Consider the following 24,653-nt stretch of genomic DNA (forward strand, 5'->3'; position numbering starts at 1 on the left):
AAGACAAACACCCCTTTGTCAGTTTTAAAAAACCTGCCAGACTATGTCTTTTCAAAACAGGCCTTTAATTGATGATTTCATTATTTTTAAAATATCACCAATTTTAATTCTGATTTAATGCTTTACTGTCAGTTGGTGAGGTAACCTCACGCTATGTCTCTCCTTCCATTAAAAAATTTCAAGAGAACATCAAAACTATCTTCCAGCAAACCTTTCCTTTCTGAAGTATTGAGAATGTGACTTTTTTGAAACTACTCCATTAAAGGAATAATAATAACATGAGTAGATATGTCATTAGATTCTTCCACTGCTTTTCAATTTAGCAAAAAAGCTTCTTTGAATCCCTGCAATCTTAGTACAGAATGAATATAAAACATAGATGGGCTTCAAAGCTTGAATTATTCTAAGCAATTCAAATAATCTCTATCAAGTGGGATACGATGAATTTAAAGTACAATATTAACATTTAAATATGCAGTTACAAAGCTATCTATTATCTACCTAGTGAAACTGCAAGACTGTGCTAAGTGGGTTATGCAAACATGGTCTTTCTGAATAGACAGACATTTTATATGGATCACTATTAATGGAACCAATATTATTATTCAGTTAATAAGGAGAAAGGAAAAAGTGTGTGGCAAAAGAATCTACTTCACCAAGCTTTTAAATACATTTTTCAGTTGTAAGGCAGAGCTTCCTGAATTTGCACTATATTTTATGCTGGTCATCTGTTCATAAGCATGGGGAATTGATGCCTTATGATGTCTGTAGATTATGAGGTGTGGTCTTTTCCATGCTCTTAGTTTAATGTTCTTGATATAAAATATATAATTCTTAATATGTAATGCTTATATATAATTCTTTTCTAGAGCACAGATTTAGGTCTCTCTGGAAAAAACAGGATCTGGAATGCTTGCCCGGCATCTTATTTATCTTTCTCCTCATTATTCTTACTGGCATGTCTGCTAGGAATATAAGTCACCTAACAGTTATTTGGGTTGGAAATATATAAACTAGGATAGACATTTTAATACTATGCCTTTAAGAGAATACTAAATCTGTAATTGGGTGTGGTTTCTCAAATGGCCATAATATGGAGCCAGAACCTGGGTTGTTTAGTCTCAGAAGAGAGTGTGAGTGAGTCTCTGTTTCCTTCTGTTGGAGAGTATTGCCATTCCTCCTAATTGACTGTTATTCTTGGATTTGATGTAAGTCTGTTACTGAACTGTTTTTGATACTGGACTTTGTTATTGTATTATCCCTGGACTGAAAACTGACCGATTTAACTGTGAATGACTTGGACTGTGTTTGAACTTTGCTTAAACATTTATTGGAAATAAAAACCTACATTTACTGTACAGTGTATCCGTGTGCTGTGTGTGTATTATTCAACATTACTCTCACTACATTTCCCTGTATGTGCTCATTCTCCTAACGGGGAATTACCTCAACAATGTCCATTTGCATGCAACAACAGAAACAAGGGAAGAAGCCCTCTGGTCTGGAGTTGTTTCACATATGACATAAATTCTTGAGAGAAGGCATGCTGTATAGTTGACTATTTAATGATGCAAGCAGTGTAGAGAAGATGATTCTGAATCTGAATTGTGAATGAGGTAAAGGCTCCTTGGTGTGCTCTGAGCTTGGTTCTTTTCTTTCAGACATTTTATTATCCAAACTAAGTAACATCACCAGCTCATTTGGACCCTGAGCTACAAATATTCTTCTTTATTAGTGAGATATTCACTTTTTATTTTATTACAGATGTATTGATATCTACATAATGTTAAACTAAGGAAGAAGCTACTGTGATTGCTCAACATGGTAAGGTATAGTTGGTTTAACAAGCGTTTACTAACTAGTTCAAATTTGCTTAGTTCATGAAACTCATTAGGCTATAAACCAAAGCTGGCTAAATTAGCTAAGTTCATAAATCATTCTAAACTGCAAACAAGCAAACCACATTATGATTTAGTAATGTATTTATGAATGTTGCCTTTTGTGGCTTCTTTAATAAGATGGCAATAGAAATTGAACGGATATTTCTCAGATAGAGAATTGTTGGGATATCTGCCTTATTGCATGTCACAGCCTGGTAAATCTTTTATCAAATTAGGTACCACAAACTGTTAAAGGAATAATTTTAGCCAAATGCTGCCAGCATGACTACATGTGTTTTTTAATAGCACACCGTGTATACCAGGATTAAATTCATCTTTATGTTAGAAGCCTCAAAAGGTGTGGATATGTATGTGTGTGAATATTCACAAATTAAAACTAGCCAATTCACAGCATGAACTCCTCTGTAAAAATGCATTATATAGCTACTCTATTTTACTGCACATGTAGCCTGTCTACACACCCTGTACTGAATTCCTGTTGGCTAAGCAACTGTATAGTTAACCTTGAGCCTAAATATTACTGCATTTGGGAATAATTCATAACTGCATTGAAAGTATGAAATGTTTTCCTACCTTTTATTTACTTTAAGTTCAGACATTGCCTAGTGTATTTAAGTGTTATTTTTCATTTGAAAACCTCTCAGAATCTCTTGGATAGTGAGATGGGAGATGTCTAAATGTTATACATAAAATAAATGTATGAGAAATTTTAAGTGGAAGCAGTGTTACCATATTGACTCCAAAATGAACACTTAAAAATGGAACTCAATATGCAAGATATTAGATATCTTTGAAGTTCTTGAACATATTCTCAGTGTCTTTTTCCGACTCAGTCTTTTAGAACTTTAAAAACCACGAACTGTATCTGATCCATCAAAGAAAACACTCATGTCTGCCAATAAATGTATCCAGAATTATGTTCCTGAAAGCATTGCAGTTATTTTTTAGTATCTTCTGATTTAGGACACAAAGTGATTCAGTTATACTGAATTCTGAAAATATCAGATATACCCATTCCAACTAGCAGTGTTCAAAAAGACACTATCTACCCAAAAAACCCCTATTATATAGATTTGATTGAGAAATTTATATATGCCGTCCATATGAAGACTTTGTTAGAGGACAAAACTATATATGAAAACATTATTTAAAGAATTTTCTGAGCTACAATAACTGGACTGACTATGAGGTGGTAGCCAGAAGATATAGAAAATGCTTTGCTACCATATGAGAACCATTATAAGGGAATATAAAGTACTTAAAAGTGCCACTCAACATTACCACACAAAGTAGTAGCATGGGGCATATCTTTCCCTATTGTCAAATTCATAGTGTTTCTATGGTAGTAGTATTGTTCAAGCAGCAACCTGCAGCTGTGAAGCTACTAGCTACCACAATCTCAAATGTTTCTACATACATACATCAAATATGGAAAGCCATTATACTTGCCCAGAAATTCATAAATAGGAGAATGGAAATCTTGTTGAGTATGATGGAGTAAGAATAAAAGGAGAATGTGTGTCTATGAAATATTCTGAAATAATGGCACTGAAAATATAACAGTTTCCATTGCACAATGTGCTGGCAGTTTCATCTCTCACTGCTTAATCACTGGAATGTGAACATGGTAACTGGATGAGAACCCTTTTATGGTGTCTTTGTCCAATAAAATATTCTATCCAGCTTCTTGGTCTCCCAAAATACTTAGTGAAATGAAGCAACTGAAAAGGCAGCCATACCAGTGTTTCTCAACCTTGACAACTTTAAAACATGTGGATTTCAGTTCCAGATTTCCACCACCATGAGCTGGCAGGTGAATTCTGAAAGTTGATGTCTACACATTGTAAAGTTATCAAGGTTAAGAAACACTGACCCTAAACATTGATCTGACTTAGCACAGCTAAGATCTCAGTTCTGAATTTATGCAATTATGGGACAGAAACAGTATTAAGATGACTTCAACAGGATCTACGGATATGAGGGCAGTATGCCTGCTTTGATTCTATTGGACTTCTTATCAGCATTTGATAGCATAACTATATTTATGGAGAAGCAATTAATCAAAAGAAAATTAAATATATCTTGTTAGGAAAAATCAGTTTTAAATTCAATCCAACATTCATTTTTGATTAAATAAGTAATAGGCCTTTATCATTAACTTAAAATATTGATTAGCTATAGATTCCGCACACTAACTGCAAAACTAATTGAAATTTTGGACACAAATTTGTAAAGATAATGTGTCATACAGAATTATGACAAATATATGTTGATCCTTATTATCATGATAAAAAAGATGTTTTAATTTAGATGCATTCTACTTTTGATCATAAGAAAACAAGGACATTTTATCTGACATTTATATATTTAGAATTTGGAGGACAAGAAATTCTTGAATGGATTTTTATTAGGGTTTTTTTGGGGTGGTGTAAGCCTTCCTAGGCAGACTACATAGGAAACATAATTAAATGAGATAATTCTACTTATTGTAAGACTACATTAATACAAGCTTGCAAGTTGAAAGTACAGCTCTCCTGCCATCTTCCTTACAGTCTGAGAAACTAGGAAAGGTACTTTCTTAGCCTCTTGCTCCACCCACTATCCAGCTGGGGGCTATACTCTCTCTTATCAGTTTCCTAGGCAGCATTCTTCATCATGTCTCCCAAGGTCTTTCCTACGTAAGGCGCTGGGGAGGGGGGAATAATATGAATAAGATACTTCATTATGTATGATTTTAAGATACTTTATTTAGATACTTCATAATAAATTATGTATGATTTTAAAAGTTCATTATGAAAAAGCTACAATTGTAGCTTGCAGTTGAAATCTCCAGTTTGAAAAGCAAAAATTATTTCTGACAATATAGTAAAAGATGAGCAACTATGAAGAAAATCCACTATGAAATACATTTATATGTGTTTATTGAAACTACTTGCAGAAGACTTATATGTTGTTTTTCTGTTTGCAAACCTGTTACTTGATGCTGAGAGATTTTGTTGGTACTAAATCTTTGTATAATTATCTATCTATGAATGAAATGGCTCATAGGCTTCATCCAATGAAACTGTGGTGAATCTGATAAGAATGATAGACACTTGAGCTGTATTTCCAAATTGCAATGAACTTGGCTGACATTGAAGATAAGAAAAGCAATCAAAACATCCGAGGAATACAATTCTCATACATAGTATGAGGGTGCTGACATTTTATGTTTATTCTTTACACCAATCCAGATTTTGTCAGCATGCTGTTTATCTAAGCTTCCAATGCAGTTATTTTCAGCTACTGTTTTATTGCAACAGTCTGACATTATTGTAAACAAGCAAACAAAGCTTGAACTATATATAGAATCAGCGGTAAGAAATAGTTGAATTACAAAGCAATCATGTAAGCACATTCTAACTTGGTTACACTATTAAACTTTTTAAATATCTTCTTAAATATAGCATAAAATAGCTAGATTTATCTGGAGTTCAGAGCAGAGATGGTATTCAGCAGGTTCTGACCAGTTCTAGGGAAATTTTGAGTAGTTTGGAGAACTGGCAAATACCATTGGAGATTGGAGATTTTACTACTTTCCCTGCCATCCCACCAAGCCACGCCCACAGAACCAGTAGTAAAAAAAAATGAATCCCACCACTGGTTCACAGATATATTTTAATGATAAGATCTCTAAGAGATGACACTGATTTGATAGCACATAATATAAATAGCTATATAAGAAATTCTAATGCCATCCTTTCCTTTTGATTGAAATATGTTTTTTTACACCTGTTTTCTTCTTTCTCCTTTTTGTAACACTATTCTTCTACTTAGATGTCTTTGTTGATAGAGAATTTCACTAAGATGTTATATACCAAATACAACTCTTGGTATTCAGGCACATTATCTTAATTAGGAATTGCAAGGTCCCTCTCAAACCCTCATTTTCTATTTCTTCCTTTGGGTTTCAGTTTTAGAACTCTGTGCAGGATGTGTCCCTATTAACAATCCTATTGTCTTACTCAACAACTGTTTTTAAGTTGCAATATAAGTTTCAATGGGCAATAAAGAACCATTCAATCTCATGTCCTATTCAGTTCAAGTAGGAATAGATAGCTGATATCATTTGCATACTGGCAATACCTAAACCTAAACTGACACATGACATTACCTATTCAATTAATGCAAAAATTAAGCAAGATTGGAGAATGACCTCAGCCATTATTGCATCTCCACATGCAATAATGGAGTGACTGTGGGCCTGGTTCCTTTATTCAACCACAAATTGGATCCCTCAAGTCAGATTGCAGCAGAATCACCACAATGTCTTCAACCCTTGCAGATAATTCAAAAGGATACTGTGTTTGATGGTATCTTGATTTTCAGCAGATCAAGGATGGCAATAGTCCCACCCTCCACTCCTCACAACAAGCTATACTGTTCAATACTACTTCCTTCCTATGTCCATGCATGAATGTAAACTGTCATGGGTCCAGAAAAAAGAGCTTTTGTAACTGTAGCCTTGCCAATTTCTCAAAAATCTTCCATGAGAACAGAAGATTAGAAATACAATGACACTCTTACATTAATATTGAAGGCTGGCGTCTTATGGGTGGGTGGACCAGAAAGTATTTAAAAGCTGGAACTTCTCCTTCAGTAAAAGAGGCACTGAACAACAGCTGGATCCAACTGCTAGTCTCCTCCTATACTGTACTGGAAACCATTTGCCAGTACAAATAGGCAATGCACCCATCCTAGAAACTAGTGTGCTCACTTCTAGCAGTCTCTATGTAATTCTATATATATAAAAGCAAAATACCACTCACGCATCATCACAAAATCTTCAGAACTGTAAAGTCTACAAACTTGAAATTTCGCACATATATTCCTTTTGGCTTCTAGACTCACTAAGAAAAGATTTTTTTAAATGATCACCAGAGCATTGGTATTTTATATATTATTATTAACATGCTCTTATGCAAAGGAGTTCTACTCCCCCTTCCCACCTGAAAAGAAATCTGTTCCACATGCAAAACACAAGCAGAAGAGAGGAATTTCAGTTTCAGTTTCAGAGCACCAAGCCGCTTTAGTACAGAACAGTTGTGTTAAGCCACTCCCAGGCTCCTTGCTGTCTCCTTCTTGCTCACACAGCAAATACTGCTTCAGTTTCAAATAGCCCTCAACTCTGTCACAAACAGCCCTCAACTCTGCCACACATGACAGGATGCTAACCAGATGAATACAGATGGATGGTGGTAGGCAGACACAGATTTCCCCCCCCCTTATTTTCTTCCCCAAAACTAAGACCGACCACATAGTTTCATAGGGAAGCACAGGTATTGAGCTTGACAGTTATAAACACAACTTTACGGGCAGAATGAAAAGTGATGTTTGTGTTTGTCTTGTAATCACAGTTTTCATAGCTTCATCCCCAAAAATGCTTTTTTCTATGTCCCAGATTTTTTCAAACTGTTTGAAGGATTACAAGACTTCAAATCCAACATATCAAAGAGACACCAGGCTGGGGAAGACTTTCTTCAGTTTCGTCCACCCCGCCCCTTGTTAACCATTGTCCCTCCAATACCTGTTTATTTTTGTTTTTCTCTGCATACAGCCATCTATTTTTCTCTATTGATTCAATGGGATTTTGAATGCATCCAGTCTCTAGTTCTGAATCAGGGAAGGACCACATTGTTAAAGAATGATTTATATTGTTGAAGCTTTGTACATACTATTCCTACCGTTAAGCTTGCCAGATATAGAGAATAAGCATGGATTTCATATTTTAAAGAAATCTTCTCCAAGCAGATGAATCTGTGCTTCTGAGCTTTTCTTTTAAAGAGCTATTCAGTTACAGCATATGACTAAGCTTTCTTCACTGCGCTCAGTAGCCAACTTCATTTGGAATATTTGCTAGGCAAATATTTAATGAAACAGAGGCTGATCACAATGTCAGATTTTACTACACTACTCTACACTACTCATATCTGCTCAAACATATGAATATGAAAAGTCAAGTGAATGTATCATTTTTACAATATGTTCTATCTGCTGAAACAAGATGAAAATGATGATAATATGTCTATGGAGTTTATGTACAATCCCATTAAAGTTCCAAGCTAATACTAAATTTTTGATTGCTACCAGAAATAAACAAAACTCAGAGAAATTGTAATTTCTACTATCCCAGTATTATTATCTTTCTCCATCTTTTTTCCACACAAACAGAAGATTTGTTGATGATTGGTCTTCCCATTTATAATCACTGTAAGACTGTTAGATTTATGCAACAACAGTTGTTTAATAGTATCAGGAACAGAAGGAAACGAATGGGTTGAGTTTAGAAAGGTTTGCTTATTTTCTTTTCATCAGCTGTTATCATAATTATTTTCCAATTTTTCTAGAGTTAAAACCCCGACAAGATTACAGGTAGTCTTTGACTTATATCAGTTCATTTAGTTACCGAAGTTACAATGACACTGAAAAAAGTGACTTATCACTGTTTTCACATTTAGGACTACTGAGGCACGTCCACCATCAATAATCAAAATTTTGAACCAGATTTAAAAACTTGCAGGATTATCAGAGTCACCATTGTCAGATTGATTTAAGACTCATTTAGCAGAGGGCTAGCTAAAGCTGAGATTTTCAAGATGGATTTAAAGGAAAGTACTCATTGGCATAAAAGCAGGTAGGATGGAATCAAAGCCTCATAAAATGCATGTTTTAAAAATTCCCTGACCTACCCAGTATAATATTTAGTAATATATTAAACCTATGGAACTGATTCCACAAAGTATATTCTGTATTTTGTTATCATAGTAAGTCTTGGAATCTAAATCATGAGCAAATAGAAGCACTGGAAATTTTACTCTTTGCTGCTATCTAGTCCACATCTAGATTTTTTGCATCTAATGTTGGATAGCTCTAGTTTGTCAGAAGAATTGAACCAAGGTTTTCTATTCCCGAAATTTAGTATGCATCAAACTGCTGCAATGTTGGTACATAGCAATATTAGTTATATATTTGCTTAAAGGATACACACACACACACACACACACACACACTACTGTATCTCAATTAGATAACCTTTCTTTTTAAAAATCTAAATTTGTTTTTGCTAAACAATAAAAGAAAATTATTAACCAATTAATAATAGTGATTTGTCATCAAAGGTTTCCAGTTATATGTGTGAAGCAAGAAGAAAATTAAATGAGCAATGTGAAAATTATATGCAATAAAAACAGTATTTGTCATCCAACTCTGAAATAGTTGACAGGATGCACCAATGCTGAATAAAATTAGGACTATAAATGTATTAGCTTACAGCATGCTTTCCCAAATTTGCAGTCTTCAAATGAACCACAATAACCACCAGAATGGATAAAAATAGCTTAAAATTTTGAGACTGTACTAATCGTAATATATCTTGGGGTACCAAACTGAAGTAGACCAATTTATATGAAGCACATCTACTACAGATACACACTCCAGAAAAATAAGAAGAAAGAATAGGAAAGATACTTAAAAATATTTCAGAACTTCACCCACCAACATGGAGATCCCTTTTAATTATTCATGGCTATTTATATATGACAACCCCTCCCCCAACGAAGAAAGAGTATAGCTAAAGGAATAGAAGTAAAGAGTAATTGGATGAACAAACAATTTTTATAAGAAGAAATTATAAACTAATGACACTTACCTGATTTGGAGCCATGCAAGCATTGATGTAGTGCCACCTCCTAACACCCAGACTGTAAAGAAGACAATTAGTAAGGTAGTTGTAAACATCATTTGCTTAGGCTGAGATTCTGTGTCCCGAATAGCTAGTGCAAATGCTATTGCACCACGTAGACCTTCAGAAAAAAAGAAAGAGAAGACAAAGGCCATAAAAATATTGTAAAAAAAGAAGCCTTTGAGTGAAGCTCCAAGTTTTAGAGATATATATTTATTTTAGAATGTAGAGTATTCCAGATTATGTCCTAAGAAAGAAAATAATTACACAGGGGAGAGATGGTATAGTGACCAATGAGGGATGAAACATTCAGGAGAGACAATAAAGCTTGGATGGAAAAATCTAGAAAAAGGCCAAGATAAAGCATGGAGCTCATTACTTTAGTTCTTGCAATCTACTCCAGGTTGGGGCTGCCATTAAGGAGTATTCAGAAACAGCAGTTGTACAACATGCAGGTGCTATATAAAACCAGTTTCGCAAATCTTGCTTTGGTTGTTAATTGATTTCTGGATCTTATTTAATATATTCTGTCCTATAAAGCCTTTATGGTTGTTTCCCATGGAGGATTATACTTTTCAGAGTTGAGCAAGGATGCACTGCTTCTCTGTGTCAGCCTTGATGTTGGAGTGTCCTCTCTGTGGAGATCTGGCTAGTTCAATCTTTGTTAGTGTTTTGGAAACTTTTGAAGAAAGTACTTTCAGAGAGCCATTCTTTGCTTTCATATTACCATCTTCATTTTCATTTTGTGTGGCTGTATTACTTCATTCTTGTTTTTTTTTATTATTATTTTGTACCATGAATAGTTTAACTAGCATCTAAGCTGCCCATAGACTTTTGATTGTGCTAACATGGTTAATTTTTCATTATTGGACCACAACTTTTCCACCACTTAAGTGTTGTGCTAATTTTATTAAAAAGGAGGTTTGTTATAAACATAAAGAAAAATTCAACAGTAAATCTAATTATGTAATATAAGACATTATTAATTAGAAGTGAAGGCTTAATTCAGGGAAATTAAACTGGAGTGTGAATACATGTGAAAGCATTGGCTTAATTATAAATGAAGAATGTCACAGAAATATGAATGAAGATTATCTAGTTTGCTGCGGGTCAAAGAGTAAAAAATGAAACAAATGTTATAAATGGCAATGTCCCAGGGAAAAATGGATGAAAGTCCTGAATGCCATCTGCTCTTTTGGTGAATGAATTGCAGGCACAATTTCAGCACGCACATGATCATAACCTATTGTGATGTACTTATCCTAAGCTATTAAAAATATACAAACACCTTTTCTTGTGAATATAAAGCCCAAATATGAATGCAATAAATACACTTGAAATTACACAGCATGTTTATAAAAATAGATTTCTAAATCTTCTATGAGAAAATTTGAATTTGATTTACTATTACATCAGGTATTCTGATAGTGCTTTGATGTTTATTTAGATTCAGTGATTTTATTTTATCTTCTGAATGGGCATTCATCTTAGAATTCTGTATATTCAAGGTTCACTTTAGGATTTCTAGATGCAGCTCATGTTATTGGTTAGAGAAACAAGCTATTAGGTTTTACCTTCCTCTAAAAACGAGGGGAGGTTTTTCTTCTTTTTTTAAAGTCTTAAATATCTATAAAGTTATATCAGTGTCTTGTTTGAATTACTAGTTTAATTTAAAAGATATATTGTTACATTGAAATTATAATTTGCTTCATATTTTTTCCAGAGAACAATAACATAGGTATTATAAAAGGCTTGTTCCATGTGTAGAATACAGTTATTTCTTTTATGTATTAAGTGCCAATGAGGGTTCATTTTGTAAAATATGCCATATTGCTGACTCTCATTTAGCTTATTTATTGTACAGATCAATGCTGATTTATAGAGCAGACTTCATCCCCATCATTTTTTTCCATTTTGTTTATTTTGTATGTATTGGAGTTTAGCTTTAACTTCATTATAAAATTGCAAAAACATCTTCATGTTATAGCTTAAAACCAACCTTTTATTAAGCACCCTATCTAACCTTTTTAAATTCATCTAGTTGTGAACATTTGTTTATTAAAGAAAGACCATTTTAACAAAGAATTTAGTTGAGTTTTAGAATCAGAATCCATACAACTCCATCCCAATCAGATGAATGTTTTAGCTTCTCTTGCTTCTAAGAATGGGCTAAATTTTGTCTCACTGTTTTCATGTTATTTTATTATAGTTTAGAAACCTTTCAGAAATAAATACTCTCATGACCAATAATCCTAGTAAGGCCCTATCTAATTATATATGGATTACAGATACTTTTGGAAAACAAAGAAAATGAAATCAACATTTAGTTGCTTGTCAGCAGCTATCCAGAGGCAATCAAATCCTCCCACCCTTTCTCTTTCAAAAATCCATGACAAGGATATCCCCATCCTAAGGCAGAATTTGAAGTTCATGCCCCCAATGGTTCTTCCTACAGTATTGTTCTGTTATAAACACAAAAATTTATTAAAACTTCCAGAAAAAGGAGTCCTTAGTCTTCTACCTCCCAAATAACAAAGAATATTGGTGTACTTTAAACATTAGTTATTGTAGTACAAATATTCATGGATTATATCTTTCCCAAAACCAACCATCTATCCATCAATTCATCTTTATTTACTTTAGCTGCCAATAGTTATTAATGATTATTTAAAACTTTATGAAATTCCACATTAACTATACTTTGATTTCATTGTCTTTGTTTTCCAAAAGAGTCACGTAAATGATTTTGGCTGTAACCATTTTAGCAGTCATTTTTCTCCCCAAATCTGCTGAAAGTCTATTCCTTCCTTAGATACAAATCACTTCTCACAAAAAAGAGCTATAATAGAAGGTCCACAAACTGGAGGATAACATTTTCTGCTTTCAAAGGCTCCCTTCTGCTCTTATGAATTTTTTAATATCATTAGGGCTACATATTAAGAAAATATGGACTTCCATACACACTATTATATATTGTGATTGAGACTTTTCTTCATCTACAAGCTTGTGATTTTGTAAAATATTTAGGGTTGATGGGAGAACAAGACAAATTTTAAAATGCTTATGTTATGATAAACAATCATTCTTATGAACTACTTAATAACCAACAAACTTACATGGAAAGAAGAGCAGCATACAAATGTAATAAATAAATAAATTTTGGGGTACCTCTTTTCCATAACCTTCTCCTCCATTCTGAGTATTTTAATTCATTGAGTAATTGTGTAATCAGATTAAATGAGATATATAATAGTTCTTGTTTAATGAATCATTCCTTGACAATTGTTTAAAGTTACAATAGTTTGAAAAAAGCTATTTATGAAGCATCCTTAAAGGTCACTGCATCACTGGCAGAAAATAGAAAAAATGCTCACTGAATATGCTAGAATTATTTGATGACCACATAAATCATTTAATAACTTCAGTGATTCACTTTGTGACCATCATTAAACTGTCATAACATTGAGTCAAGTCACATGCTGAGCCGCCTAATGATCACAATGACCTATGATCAAAATTCTGGGCTCAGTTGGTGGGTGTAAGTTGAGAGCTACCTGTAGTCAAGTAGAAATATTGATAATTGCACACTTAAAGATAGACATTTTCTTTGTCTCCTTATCAAGCTTTATCAGTTTCTGAACTCCCCACTAGGTCCATATAAAACTATGTGTTACAAAGCAGACACGTGCTTTGTTACCTAATGCAAAGGAAGGTCCTAATTGCTCAAAGAATAGGAGTGTCAGAAGAGAGCAAAAGCTGAATGCAGTAGTGGTAATTTTTTAAAAAAATCTCTGCAAGTGGAGGAACATTTGAATACGCTATGACCCAACTTTCATCTTGCTGAATGTTGCTCCATGCAATTTCTTTTTCCTATTCTCCATTGAAATTAGTAGCAGAATATGTAATCAGGAACAGGTGGGAAATTTGAAATATTGAAATAACTGAGTGATTTTTTCAATGATTCATTTTCCTAACTAGAATAAAAATAAATAGGCCATTATCTAGTGAGATCAGCCTTGTAAGTTAAATATTTTTAAAAGTCTGAAGAAATGTGAAAGTTTTTCGCTGACAGTTGACATTCCTGAAAAATGTGTGCCCTCATTGTTCCATGCGGACATCCATATCCAAACATAATCTTTTAATGCCATTTCTTCACTAGTCTTTTACAGTGCTATCCAACATCATTGTACCATATTGTGGTTTTTTATAGGGATTGTTTTATACTGTATTTTGTATGTGGGTCAATGAGAATAATTTTTGATTGTAACAGCTTACAGAAAGAAAAGAAAGAATAATAATGAAGATAGATTTTACATAATTATAAAGAGATGGAGTGATGCTATAAAACATTTACAAATAAAAAACCCGATCTAATGCTGATAATTTATAGATATTCAATATCATATAATATACATGCTTAATATATAATTATAGTAGGCATGAAAATTACATAATATGAAGTGAATTAAAAAAAGATGCATGCTTATTTCTGCATCATTTAAAAGCATGCTATAATCCAAGGAAACTTCATCTGGCCACTATTTCATCAAAGCTAGAGGTAATCTGACATTATTTTAACATGAGAGAGATACCCTCCAAAATGAATAAGTCTGTTCTCCAGAGAATATAGATGAAACAACCATATGGTATACCATCTGAATTTCATTTCCTCAACTGAGCTGCCACTTTTAAGTCCATTTCATAAACTTTTATAATAGGCATGCTCCACGGGGTAATAAAAAGTGATTAAAATTATTATTGCACATCATCATCAGAGGATATGATAATAAGCCTTCCCAGTGAATGCAATTGATCACAGAGCAGCTCTGTTTAGTTGCTACAACATATTTCTCCCCATTTCTTACAAGAAAAGTACAATGGTCATTACTTGTTCTTCTTTTAAACAAAGAATATGGTATCTGTGGAAATTCTCAATCATCCAGGTCATGGTTGTCCCAAAGGTGCTTTTTCCAAAAGACAATTGGACTTTCTTGGCTTTTTATAAAAAACGTTTGCTTCTCATTCAATAAGCTTCTTCAGTTCTAACTGACTGGTGGGCAATTGATTTAGTACTCTGAGGGTCTGTTTTTAGCTCTTTGAGAATCATTGAAGCCACTTGGTGATTTATCTCCTCAGAGTCACCCGACTCAGAACGCAAGCAGTGTGGAACCTTCTTGGGACTGCTCAGAAGACTATGTTATAAAGAGGAGATAGGTGGTGTCATATCCCACCCCCTCTGTTGAGAAAGGACTGTTCAATTTTAACATAGATGGCCTCTTTGACTCCTCTTTCAAACCAATGGTTCTCTCTGTCCAGAATGGGACCTTTTCTGTCTTCAAAGGACTTACCTTTGTCTTTCAGATGCTGAATCCTATCTTGATGAATTTGTTGGGCCATGTGTTCGTGAAGTGGTTGTTTTGTTTCTCCAATGTATAGGTCTACACATGTCTCACTGCATTGTACTACATATAACACATTGCTCAGTTTGTTTTTGTCCTTGGGGTGGACCAGCTTCTCCCTAATATATTCCTGAGTTTAAAGTATGCCTGTATATTGTGTTGGCTGAAAAACCTCCTGAGCTTTTCAGATATTCCCGCAATGCATGGTATGACAACATTATTCCATTTGTTCTTCTCTTCTTTGTGTGTTATGAAGGAATTTCTGCTGTGATCTTTTTGATGAAGGCCTTGTTAGGATAAACACAAGTTCTGAAGGCTTCCTTAATTTGTTTTTGTTCTTCCTCTTTTCCCTCTTTGCTGGTAGGCAAATCTTCAGCCTGGTGGTATAGGGTTCTGATTACTCCAAATGTAATCCAGTGAATGGTGAGAATCAAATACTGATCTCTCTGTGTGGATTTTCTGTATACTTCATTATTGAAGCTTCTATCTTTCTTAATATCTAGGAAGGCCAAACTATTTTCCTTAACATCTTCCTGTGGAGATGGAAACCTTCAAACATATTAATTTTGTGGACAGCAACATTAAGTTCTCACAGGATGATTTAAGGAAAATTATCTAGCCTTCCTGGACTGTGTAGTACACATTGAGGAAGACAGAAGCAAAGTTCACATTCTGGACAGAGAAGACCACTGATTTGAAAAAAGAGTCAGAGTTCATCCATGTTAAAATTGAACAGCCTTCAATAAAGGGGGAGAGATATGGCACCACCCCACTTATCCCCAGTTTAAAATGCAGTCCTTTCAGCAGTCCCAAGAAGGTTCCACACTGTTATTCACATGACTCTTAGGATGCAGATAAACCCCCAAGTTGTCTCAATGACTGTCAGAGAGCTAATGACTAACCAGATAACTGCAAAGAATATAAATTCTTCCAATCCCTACCAGTTAGTTATAACTGAAGAATCTTCTTGGATAAGAAACAAAACATTTTTTTAAAAAAACCTAAGAAAGTCTAATTGCTTTTTGGAAAAAGCACCTTTGGAACAAGTAATACAGAGATAATATTTCTGTTTATTTTTGTGTTCCTTTTAAAAAATTACAAATCTAAAAACTACAGGCATAAAACATATTATTTGTATTAGCTAGTAGTGAGGTTTTTGTATCATAGTAGAAATAACCAGCTTACCGGAGAACATCATCATATGTTGAAAGTTCTTTGGAATTTTTTGTTTTCGGCCCAGGTTCAAAATGAATGAAATTGGATATATGTTACAGGCTCTTGCTACAAAAACTGCCACCTACATCATTTCAGATTAGAAGCTGAGAAAAATAAGGAAGGACTGTATGATATAAGACAAAGATTAATCAATATTATTTAAGTCAGAACCCGAATCATGAGTTTAGATGGAACATGAGTTTAGAGGAAATATACAATATTTTGACTGCTATACACAGTCTGCTGTTTCTTTGAGCATCTTACTCTTTTAAATAATCTTTATAATTCTTTCTTGAACATCCTAACTCTAAATTCATATTCCATCTTTGTCAAACCCATGCTTTGTCCCTAAATCTCTGAGAAATCTTCACTATAGGTTTTTTAGATGCCAAAACAAAAGAAGAGAATTGATTGATGTAGTAGTTAAGAAAACCAGGAGGCTGTGGTGACCTCTAGTTGTCTTCCTATCGCGTTGGAGTGAAATCTGTAATTGTGTGAGGTTTCGCTTTGTGCTCTCTCGTCAGAGGGTCCCAATTAGAATTTTAGATAAATATTACAAAAAAAGACATGAGAATACTTAAAGAAAAATTAAATAATTGAAAATGGATAAAATAAGTGTGGTGAATATAAGAGTATTTGAGAAAACTTACAGGAAAATGGAAAAAGTAATGATATGATATGAAATTGAATATGAAAGATAAATATGTAACTAAGTTCATGCTGGTATTGAAATGTAAAAACCTGGAACCACATTGTTCACCAAAATAGATATTTTTAAAACATAAAAATAAAAAAAATATTATAAAAACCAAAAACCAGTAGGCTGTGAGTTCTAGGCCTCCCTTAGGCCTGAAAGCCAGCTGGGTGATTTTGGACCATTCTGTCTCAGCCCAACACACTTTATATGATTGCTGTGAATAGGAGATAGGAGTATTAGATACAGTATGTTGGCTGTCTTGAGCGATATATAAAAAGATGAGATTAAAAAAACTCCCAATATTAATAAAAAATAAGAAAAATCAGTAAATAGTCTAACCAAGTTAAGCCAGAAAATCTGAGAATGACACAAGAACCAACAGATTGGAAGAGTTCAACCTACATTAAAAAAAAAAGAGATGGAGGCAGAGTGAGGGCAGATTTAACAGGGCATACAAATTATTATATGATATTCTTAATCTCAAATGCAAGTGAAATAATACTTCATTCAATGCAGATTAAAGTTCTACATGAAAAAAGAGGGACAAGATTTTCAAATGCCTTTAGAAAAGGTCAAGAAACATGAGATGTTTTTGCTGATGTATGTTGGACAAATGAGAAAGCCAAAGGATATCAAAAGGAAGTCACTAAGTGCTTTATTGATTATAAAAAGGGCTTTGATTTTGTTGATTACATCAAGCTGTAGAATAGGCTCAGAAAAATGGTAAAAAAACATATCATTGCCCTAATGACAAATTTATATACAGGTCAGGGATGCACAGTACAGACAGAACATGGTTAAACAAACTAGTTCTAGCTTGACAAATAAGTGAAACAAGGGTATATACTCACTCCATATATATTCATTCTCTATATACTGAATATATTAAGAGAAGATGGATTGAAAGAAGATGGGATGGTATTAGAATAAGGAAGAAATATCAATAATATGTGTCATGCTGTTGACAGTACCCTGATAGCCAAAAATGCAAAGAATCAGCAAATTCTAGTAATAAAAGTTAAGGAGCAAAATGAAAAAAAGTGGGACTAAAATTAAACATAAAGACGACCCCACTAACAACAACTGATAGAAGAACTAGCTTTAGAATTATCAGTAGAGATATTTAATTGGTAGATAGCTTCTGGTTTTTAGGATTAACTATCACTAGTAAAGGAACAGTCAAAAAATACACCAAAAGCTAATTATTGGTAGAGCCACCATGAAGGCTTTAGAAAAGGCATTTAAATGCAGTAGTGTGTCTATACCTACAAAGACCAGAGCTGTGCAAACTATGGTATTCTCTGTGGCATTCTATTAAAGCAAAAGTTGGACTTTGAAGAAACATGAAGAAAGAGTATTGATGCTTTTGAACTTTGGTATTAGGAAAAGACTCCTGAGAATACCATGGACAGCTAACAAAACCAACCAACAAAAACAGCTCATTGAACAAATTAATCCAGTGTTCTCACTCAAGGCTCAAATGACTAGGCTCAATTTATCCTACTTTGGACACATTAGGTGAAGACCTCTCTCTCTGCAGAAAGTTCTAATTCTGGGAAGGATGGAAAGAAAGGGAAGAAGAGGATGACTAACAGCAAGATGGAAACTCAATAACAGGTGATGAATACACCATTAGGAGACCTAAATATCAAGTTAAGTCAGATCATCATGGAGAAAATTTATGTGATCACTAAAAGTCAGCAATGACTCAATGACACATAATTAATAATAATAATAGTAATGAAATTCATATTATTAGAATAGCACATATATATCATTAATGTTTTAAACTTAGAGATGTCTCTGTTCAAGCAGTTGTTCATGTTTCAGTTTATTCAATGACCATGCTTTCAACAGTGGTCTTCAAACATGGGACATGTAATATGTCTGATGTCAGCAGTAAAGCCAAGAGTATATCTTCACTTCCCAGGAATTGTATGAGAAGGAATTGGCTATTCTTGCACAGAAAAAAATAAATAGCAGGAACATTCTATATATGCATTGAGATCTCTGTATTCTAGTTTATATCTCCAATTATACAATTTACGTGTTCATCATGAAAATAAACACCTTATTCCATATGTTTCCTGTACTATACATTTCCTGTTACTTGAACAAAGGATACAAATGCTCCAAATATAAATAGAGCATTGAAAATATGATTTTGGAATGTAAACAGTGCTAGTCCCATATAGCAAAAGATTACATTCTCAGCCAAAAAGTTCATGAACTCGAACAACTGAAATGAGAGAGAAACAAAATTATTACCCAGGTTAAGGTAGATGAGCAAGTACTAGTTGTGACAAAGTAAATATAGCAAACTGGGCATTCATTTCATGATCCACAAATCAGCTCATATTTTTTAAAATATTAAACTCCAATAAACAAGATGACAATCAAGTAATTTAGTCTACTATATACTACTAAAACTCTTGTCATGACCTTTAACTGGGCAAAATGCTTCCTTCTAGAATAGGGATGTCAAACTCGTGTCAACCCAGTGGCATCACGTGATGTATCGGGACTTCCAACCCTTCACTAAATTGGGTGGGGCGTGACACATCTGGCCTGCAGGCTGAGAGTTTGACACCCCTGTTCTAGAACAACATTTTTGAACCAAGTACTTTACATATAAATTGTGTCCAAAATCCAGGACCCAAGACTCTGAGGGAATGAAATTTGGTAAAGTTTTGATTGTTTCAATCCTACCCGCTGCTACTGTGGTAACATGATCTTTATTTTCAACAATATGTGCCAGTTTCCTAGCAAGTCTCATAATCCCTTGTTCCCTTCCCAGCCAGTACCAGTCACTTACTTCTTGCTAGGAAGTGAAAGGAAAGATGCTTCCTGCAGATTCCTATAGAAAAAACTCAATATGGAGGGTGGCAGGAAGTCACTCCTGCTCTCACTGCTTTTTTGCCTGTCCTGGATCATTCTGTTTTTTTCTGTTTAAATAAGAAAATATCTCTGCAATGATGACCCAACGGGGTATTGGCTGTTTAGTAATAAGTAATAAGTAAATGTAAAAAGCTGCTTAAGTAATAGCCATTGTTCTCTACTGCAGCATGTGTCAAGTGTACTTTGTACATGAGTAAAAATGTGCAAAGGCTTTTTCCTGTTTTATTAATCAAGTCACATTATCTGACCCACTTTAAATCTGTAAAAGTGTTTCAAGAAACATATAAAAATATAGGGATAGTTGTGCTGTTAGAAAACCAGATAACAATCTTATAAAACCGTCAATATACATATTACATATTCTAGCTAAAATGTTATTGACTACCACATAATAGAAACATTAGTTGCCTAGCACAAATCACTTTATTTTGTAATTATAGTTTTTAAAGTTCCCTTAGGAAACAATTACTTCTATTGTTTCCTATGAGGATTTTAAAGAATGTTTTCATAAACGTTTTTGTCAAAAGCTGTCCAATTTTTCAGCATGCTGAACAGTAGGTAACACTCCACATGACCTGCCATCCCACTTACTTGTGTGACTTTTCAAATTCTGTTCATTTGGAACACAGCCAATTCAAAATGTTTTGTTCTGAGTACAAACCAAACATCCAATGCCCACACCAATGCACCTGGAAGCTATTTGTCCAACGTGGTATGTAAATGAAACTATTATGTTAACATGGCACCAATATTAAATTTAAGGGAAAGTTTAAAGCATTACAATAATTTTTGGAACATCCAGAGTACTTGAAAAATTGCATCCTGTCCTTATATATTATTTCTCGTTTTTATTCTCGTTGCCTGCTGCAGATGTCACATATCTATGTCCCAGCAAAAGCAGTTCTCAAACTGAAACAGATTGTCTATCCTTAAAGGAGGAGTGTGTTTGTCTGCGTGTATGTAAGTTTTATATCAGTTGGAAAAACCACATTTTGACACATCTCCAGAAACACACTTTGGGGATGGGATTAGAGGCTTTTATTATGGAAAAGTAGACAATGTGGACTTAATATCATGAGTTTTCTTGATGATGCTAGGAATTGCCAGCTCTTTGCATATGTGTCCCAAAGGGTCAAAGCAACTTAAGTTTACACTTAACATTAACTCATGATTTTAAGTCATGGTTTATTGAATATGATACAGTGATGTGAGTCACATATATTGCTATACTATAAACTATGCTTTACAAAGCACAACATTCACAATGACAAAGCAAAAATCAAACTAACCATCTCATACATAGTATGATACATCAACTAGCCTCTGTGCCTTTTAAACTGTCCAAATTCTTAGATAAGTTTGTCTTACCTACTTTGATTTAACGGTGGTTAGAGTCAAGGAAGTAAGTTTAAGTTTATTTAGCAGAGAAGCACTCGTGAATTTCAGAGCCAGTAGAGCCAAATGGGGAAATCCTCCATATCGATCTGAGAGTCCTTATTTTATGCTATATATTAAACAATTATCTCCAGACAAGAATCTGACAACATACTTCATTTTCTTCATGTGGATTCAAATGAAAAATTACATTAATTGTGTTATTTGTAGTCAAATATGGCGTCATCCTTGGAATGACTATACAGGTATTAAAACATGTCCGTAGCAACTCCAATTGAATATTTATGGTTCCAGGAATGGGATATATTGACTTCACACTACAGTCTTTGAATTTTGGGACTATGAGCAAACATACATATTTAGGTTTGAAAAGGAAAGACTAGGGTGGGATATAAAACTACATTTGAATCATCTTAAAAGATGGCACACTTAAAGTTATGAATATTCCATTAATTTAAAGTGAAAAGCAAGTAAGTATCCAGTGCACCATAACTATCTTGTGGACCAATTCATTTCTTTCTTCTTTATAACATTACAAAATAAAAAGGGTTTTTTTCCTGGAAGGTTTACTTTTATAGTTACATAGTTCTGGAAATGGCATGCTGCTAAAGCAAATTAAAAAAACAGAAGTTCAAATCCCCTTTCCTTTTCTTAGCTTAACTGCCAAAAATAAAGAATGTACTAAAAGCTGATCACTTTATGACTCTCACCACTCTTCCATTCAATGATTATTTCTCTGTCTGCAAAAAAGATTCTTCTTTTGAAGTCAGTAAGGTAGCTATATTCAGTCATCTTTAGAATTAATCAAGGGATTCAGATAAATTTATTGATCTCAAGATCCTCTCTTTCCTTCAGGAATTCTATGCAAGGTGCATCAAACCCTTGAAGCTTTGTTGTCGTTCTTCTCCAGTCAGGAACCCTCTTCAATGGTCTTTAGTCCATTCTAAATTCGTATATTTTCAACAGCTAACACTGTCTAAGCCCCATCTGGTTTGCCAGCCATGTTTTTTGCCTATTCCCAATCTAACTGCAGCTCCTACCTTGCTCTCTCCATAGCACATTTCAATCTCCTCTTTCCTTTACAAGAGATTCTCCCTTTTTGATGTGAAAATGTTATTTGTTTCAGCCCAAATTATTTTTAACCTTAACCATTCTAGGCACAAGTTGACTGCTTGGGAGATAATGGGATTGCATGGCAGATTCTGTTCATTTTCTTCACAGAGTCTTTGGTGCTCTTTGAGCTTTGTTGCTTGCTTGGAATGTTTCATTAGTCAACTAGGTAACAGCATCAGTGAAAGTAACGGTAGAGTTTGCTCTTTATACAAGCAGTTCTCGACTTACGACTGTAATTGAGTGTGGAGTTATGTTCATAAATTTTGAGGTTGCTGAAGTGGATCACCAGATAACCAGATCCAATTTTATGACTTTTTTTTTTGTGGTGGTCATTATGTTCACTTGCTTATTTGATAATTTGGTGTAATTTAAAAAAAATCTTAGGAAAACTCTTCCTAACAATATGAGTAATATGATAGTGGAAACAATTATTTATGGAGATATTGGCTTCCTTCACTGAATTTCTCTGTAGCCAATTTGCATGTGACAAACTTGTTATGTAAATTCTCCAACATGGCCATGGCTTGCACCTGAGAATTAGATATTACATTCTAAATTACTATGACAGAACACTAATATTGTCTTAGTCCTAAAAGGCCAAAGAAGTCAAAAAGGCTGCAGACTACTAAAAACAGGTCTATATAGTGAAAAATGACATCTCCAGGGATATCTGCAGGGTTTGATCAAGAAAGTCAATATGGCAACTGTGATGGTGAAATTAAGGCTTTGCAGTTTGGAGGAGGGAATGTTTGTGTGTGACATCTGTTGTGCCCATAAAATCTGGCAAAAATTTTGACTGAATCATAATGGCTGCATGGCTAACAAGACTACTTGCCATCTGGTATATATACCATATATCCTTTTACAATAATTGTTTACTTAACAATCTTCCAGATCAGTGGTGGGATTCATTTTTTTTTACTACTGGTTCTGTGGGCCTGGCTTGGTGGGTGTGGCAGGGGAAGGATACTGTAAAATCTCCAGTCAGAGGTGGTATTTGCTGGTTCTCCAAACTACTCAAAATTTCTGCTACCGGTTCTCCAGAACTGGTCAGAACCTGATGAATACCACCTCTGTTCCAGATGTATATTTTTATACATAATCTTCAGTAATTCTAAAATTTTAGTGAATGCAATATTTTGAAGTGAACTCTATGGATATATTCCTAATTCAGCATATGATAATGATATTATTTGGAAAGGATAATATAATTATCCTTGTGATGGATTTCTCCAGATCTCCTAATTACAAATGGAAGATAATTATATCCACAGATATATTGTTCTGCATAAGGCAAGTGAGATCTTACAAAAATATCCCGAACTATCCTAAAATTTAAAAACAGATAAGAGCACACAGAACATTCTAGGAAATAGTGTTTTTCTGTAGTTTCTCTACAATGGTTGAGAAGAAAAAAAATATCTATACGTCTGAATTAATATGTAAATGATGGAAAACATGTATGAAAATAATACTAATAAAACTCTAAAACTGCCAATTAGATGAGCAATTGTATTTGTAAACCAGGAAAGCAAATCAAAAGCTAATTTATTCTTGTTTATGATTTTCTAATTTTATTTTTATTGTTTCAGAGTTTTGTCTTTGGATTCTGCTTATAATCTTGACATTCCCAGTGCCAGATTTAGATGTGCTTTCTCTTAACATATTAAAAAAAAGACATTTAGCAATAGCAATAGTATTTAGAGTTATATACCACTTCACAGTGCTTTACAGCCCTCTATAAGCAGTTTATAGAGTCAGTATATTCCCCCAACAGTCTGGATCTTCATTTTATTGACCTCAGAAGGATGGAAGGTCGAGTCCACCTTGAGCTGGTGAAAACTGAACTGCCTAACTGCAGCAGCAGCCAGCAAAAGTAGCTTGTAGTACTGCATTCTAACCACTGTGCTACCATGGCTCATTAAATTAACCCTTAGAAGGTGGATATTATTCTGAAAAAAAAATCCATCTTAGAACAATTTATTTAAGAATCACTCAATAAGAAAGGTCACTGTTCAACATAAAACTGCTTCCAATATGCATGGTCCTTTGAAGCCACATTTAACAGGATTTCAATTCATGCTTTTATATTTTAAAAATATGGATCAGTTAAAAAAAACAATGTTGTTAGATCTGTGCACACATGAGAAAATTGTTAAATCTTCAACAAACACAAAACAAATAATGCAAATCTCTCAGTAGGTGTTAATCTAAGCTAGTTGTAGGCAGCTATAGTAGCTGTCCTTGAATCTCCTTTTTATGGCATCTCTGACCATGACTGTTCATGCAGTTTTCTTTCATTCCAAGGCACAAAG

At 34.0% G+C, this 24,653-nt stretch overlaps 1 protein-coding gene across 2 annotated transcripts in view; it reads right to left on the reverse strand.

Annotated features, from left to right (window-relative positions):
* The window catches only part of SLC9A9 (solute carrier family 9 member A9), a 240,860-nt gene that overhangs the window by 102,516 nt on the left and 113,691 nt on the right, over window positions 1-24,653 (reverse strand). Inside the window, exons 10-12 of one of the 2 annotated variants that reach the window (XM_087933285.1) lie at window positions 19,058-19,171; window positions 16,206-16,317; window positions 9,589-9,640 (exon numbers count right to left, since the gene is read on the reverse strand). In XM_087933285.1, coding sequence (XP_087789411.1) covers window positions 9,589-9,640; window positions 16,206-16,317; window positions 19,058-19,171 — 278 coding nt within the window. Of the gene's footprint in view, window positions 1-9,588; window positions 9,743-16,205; window positions 16,318-19,057; window positions 19,172-24,653 lie in introns of both variants that reach the window. The other variant, XM_087933284.1, reaches the window with a different exon arrangement.

The sequence above is a fragment of the Pseudonaja textilis genome, chromosome 4 (assembly GCF_049901715.1).
Source record: "Pseudonaja textilis isolate UNSWEBS1 chromosome 4, rPseTex1.2, whole genome shotgun sequence".
Taxonomy (NCBI): Eukaryota; Metazoa; Chordata; class Lepidosauria; order Squamata; family Elapidae; genus Pseudonaja; species Pseudonaja textilis.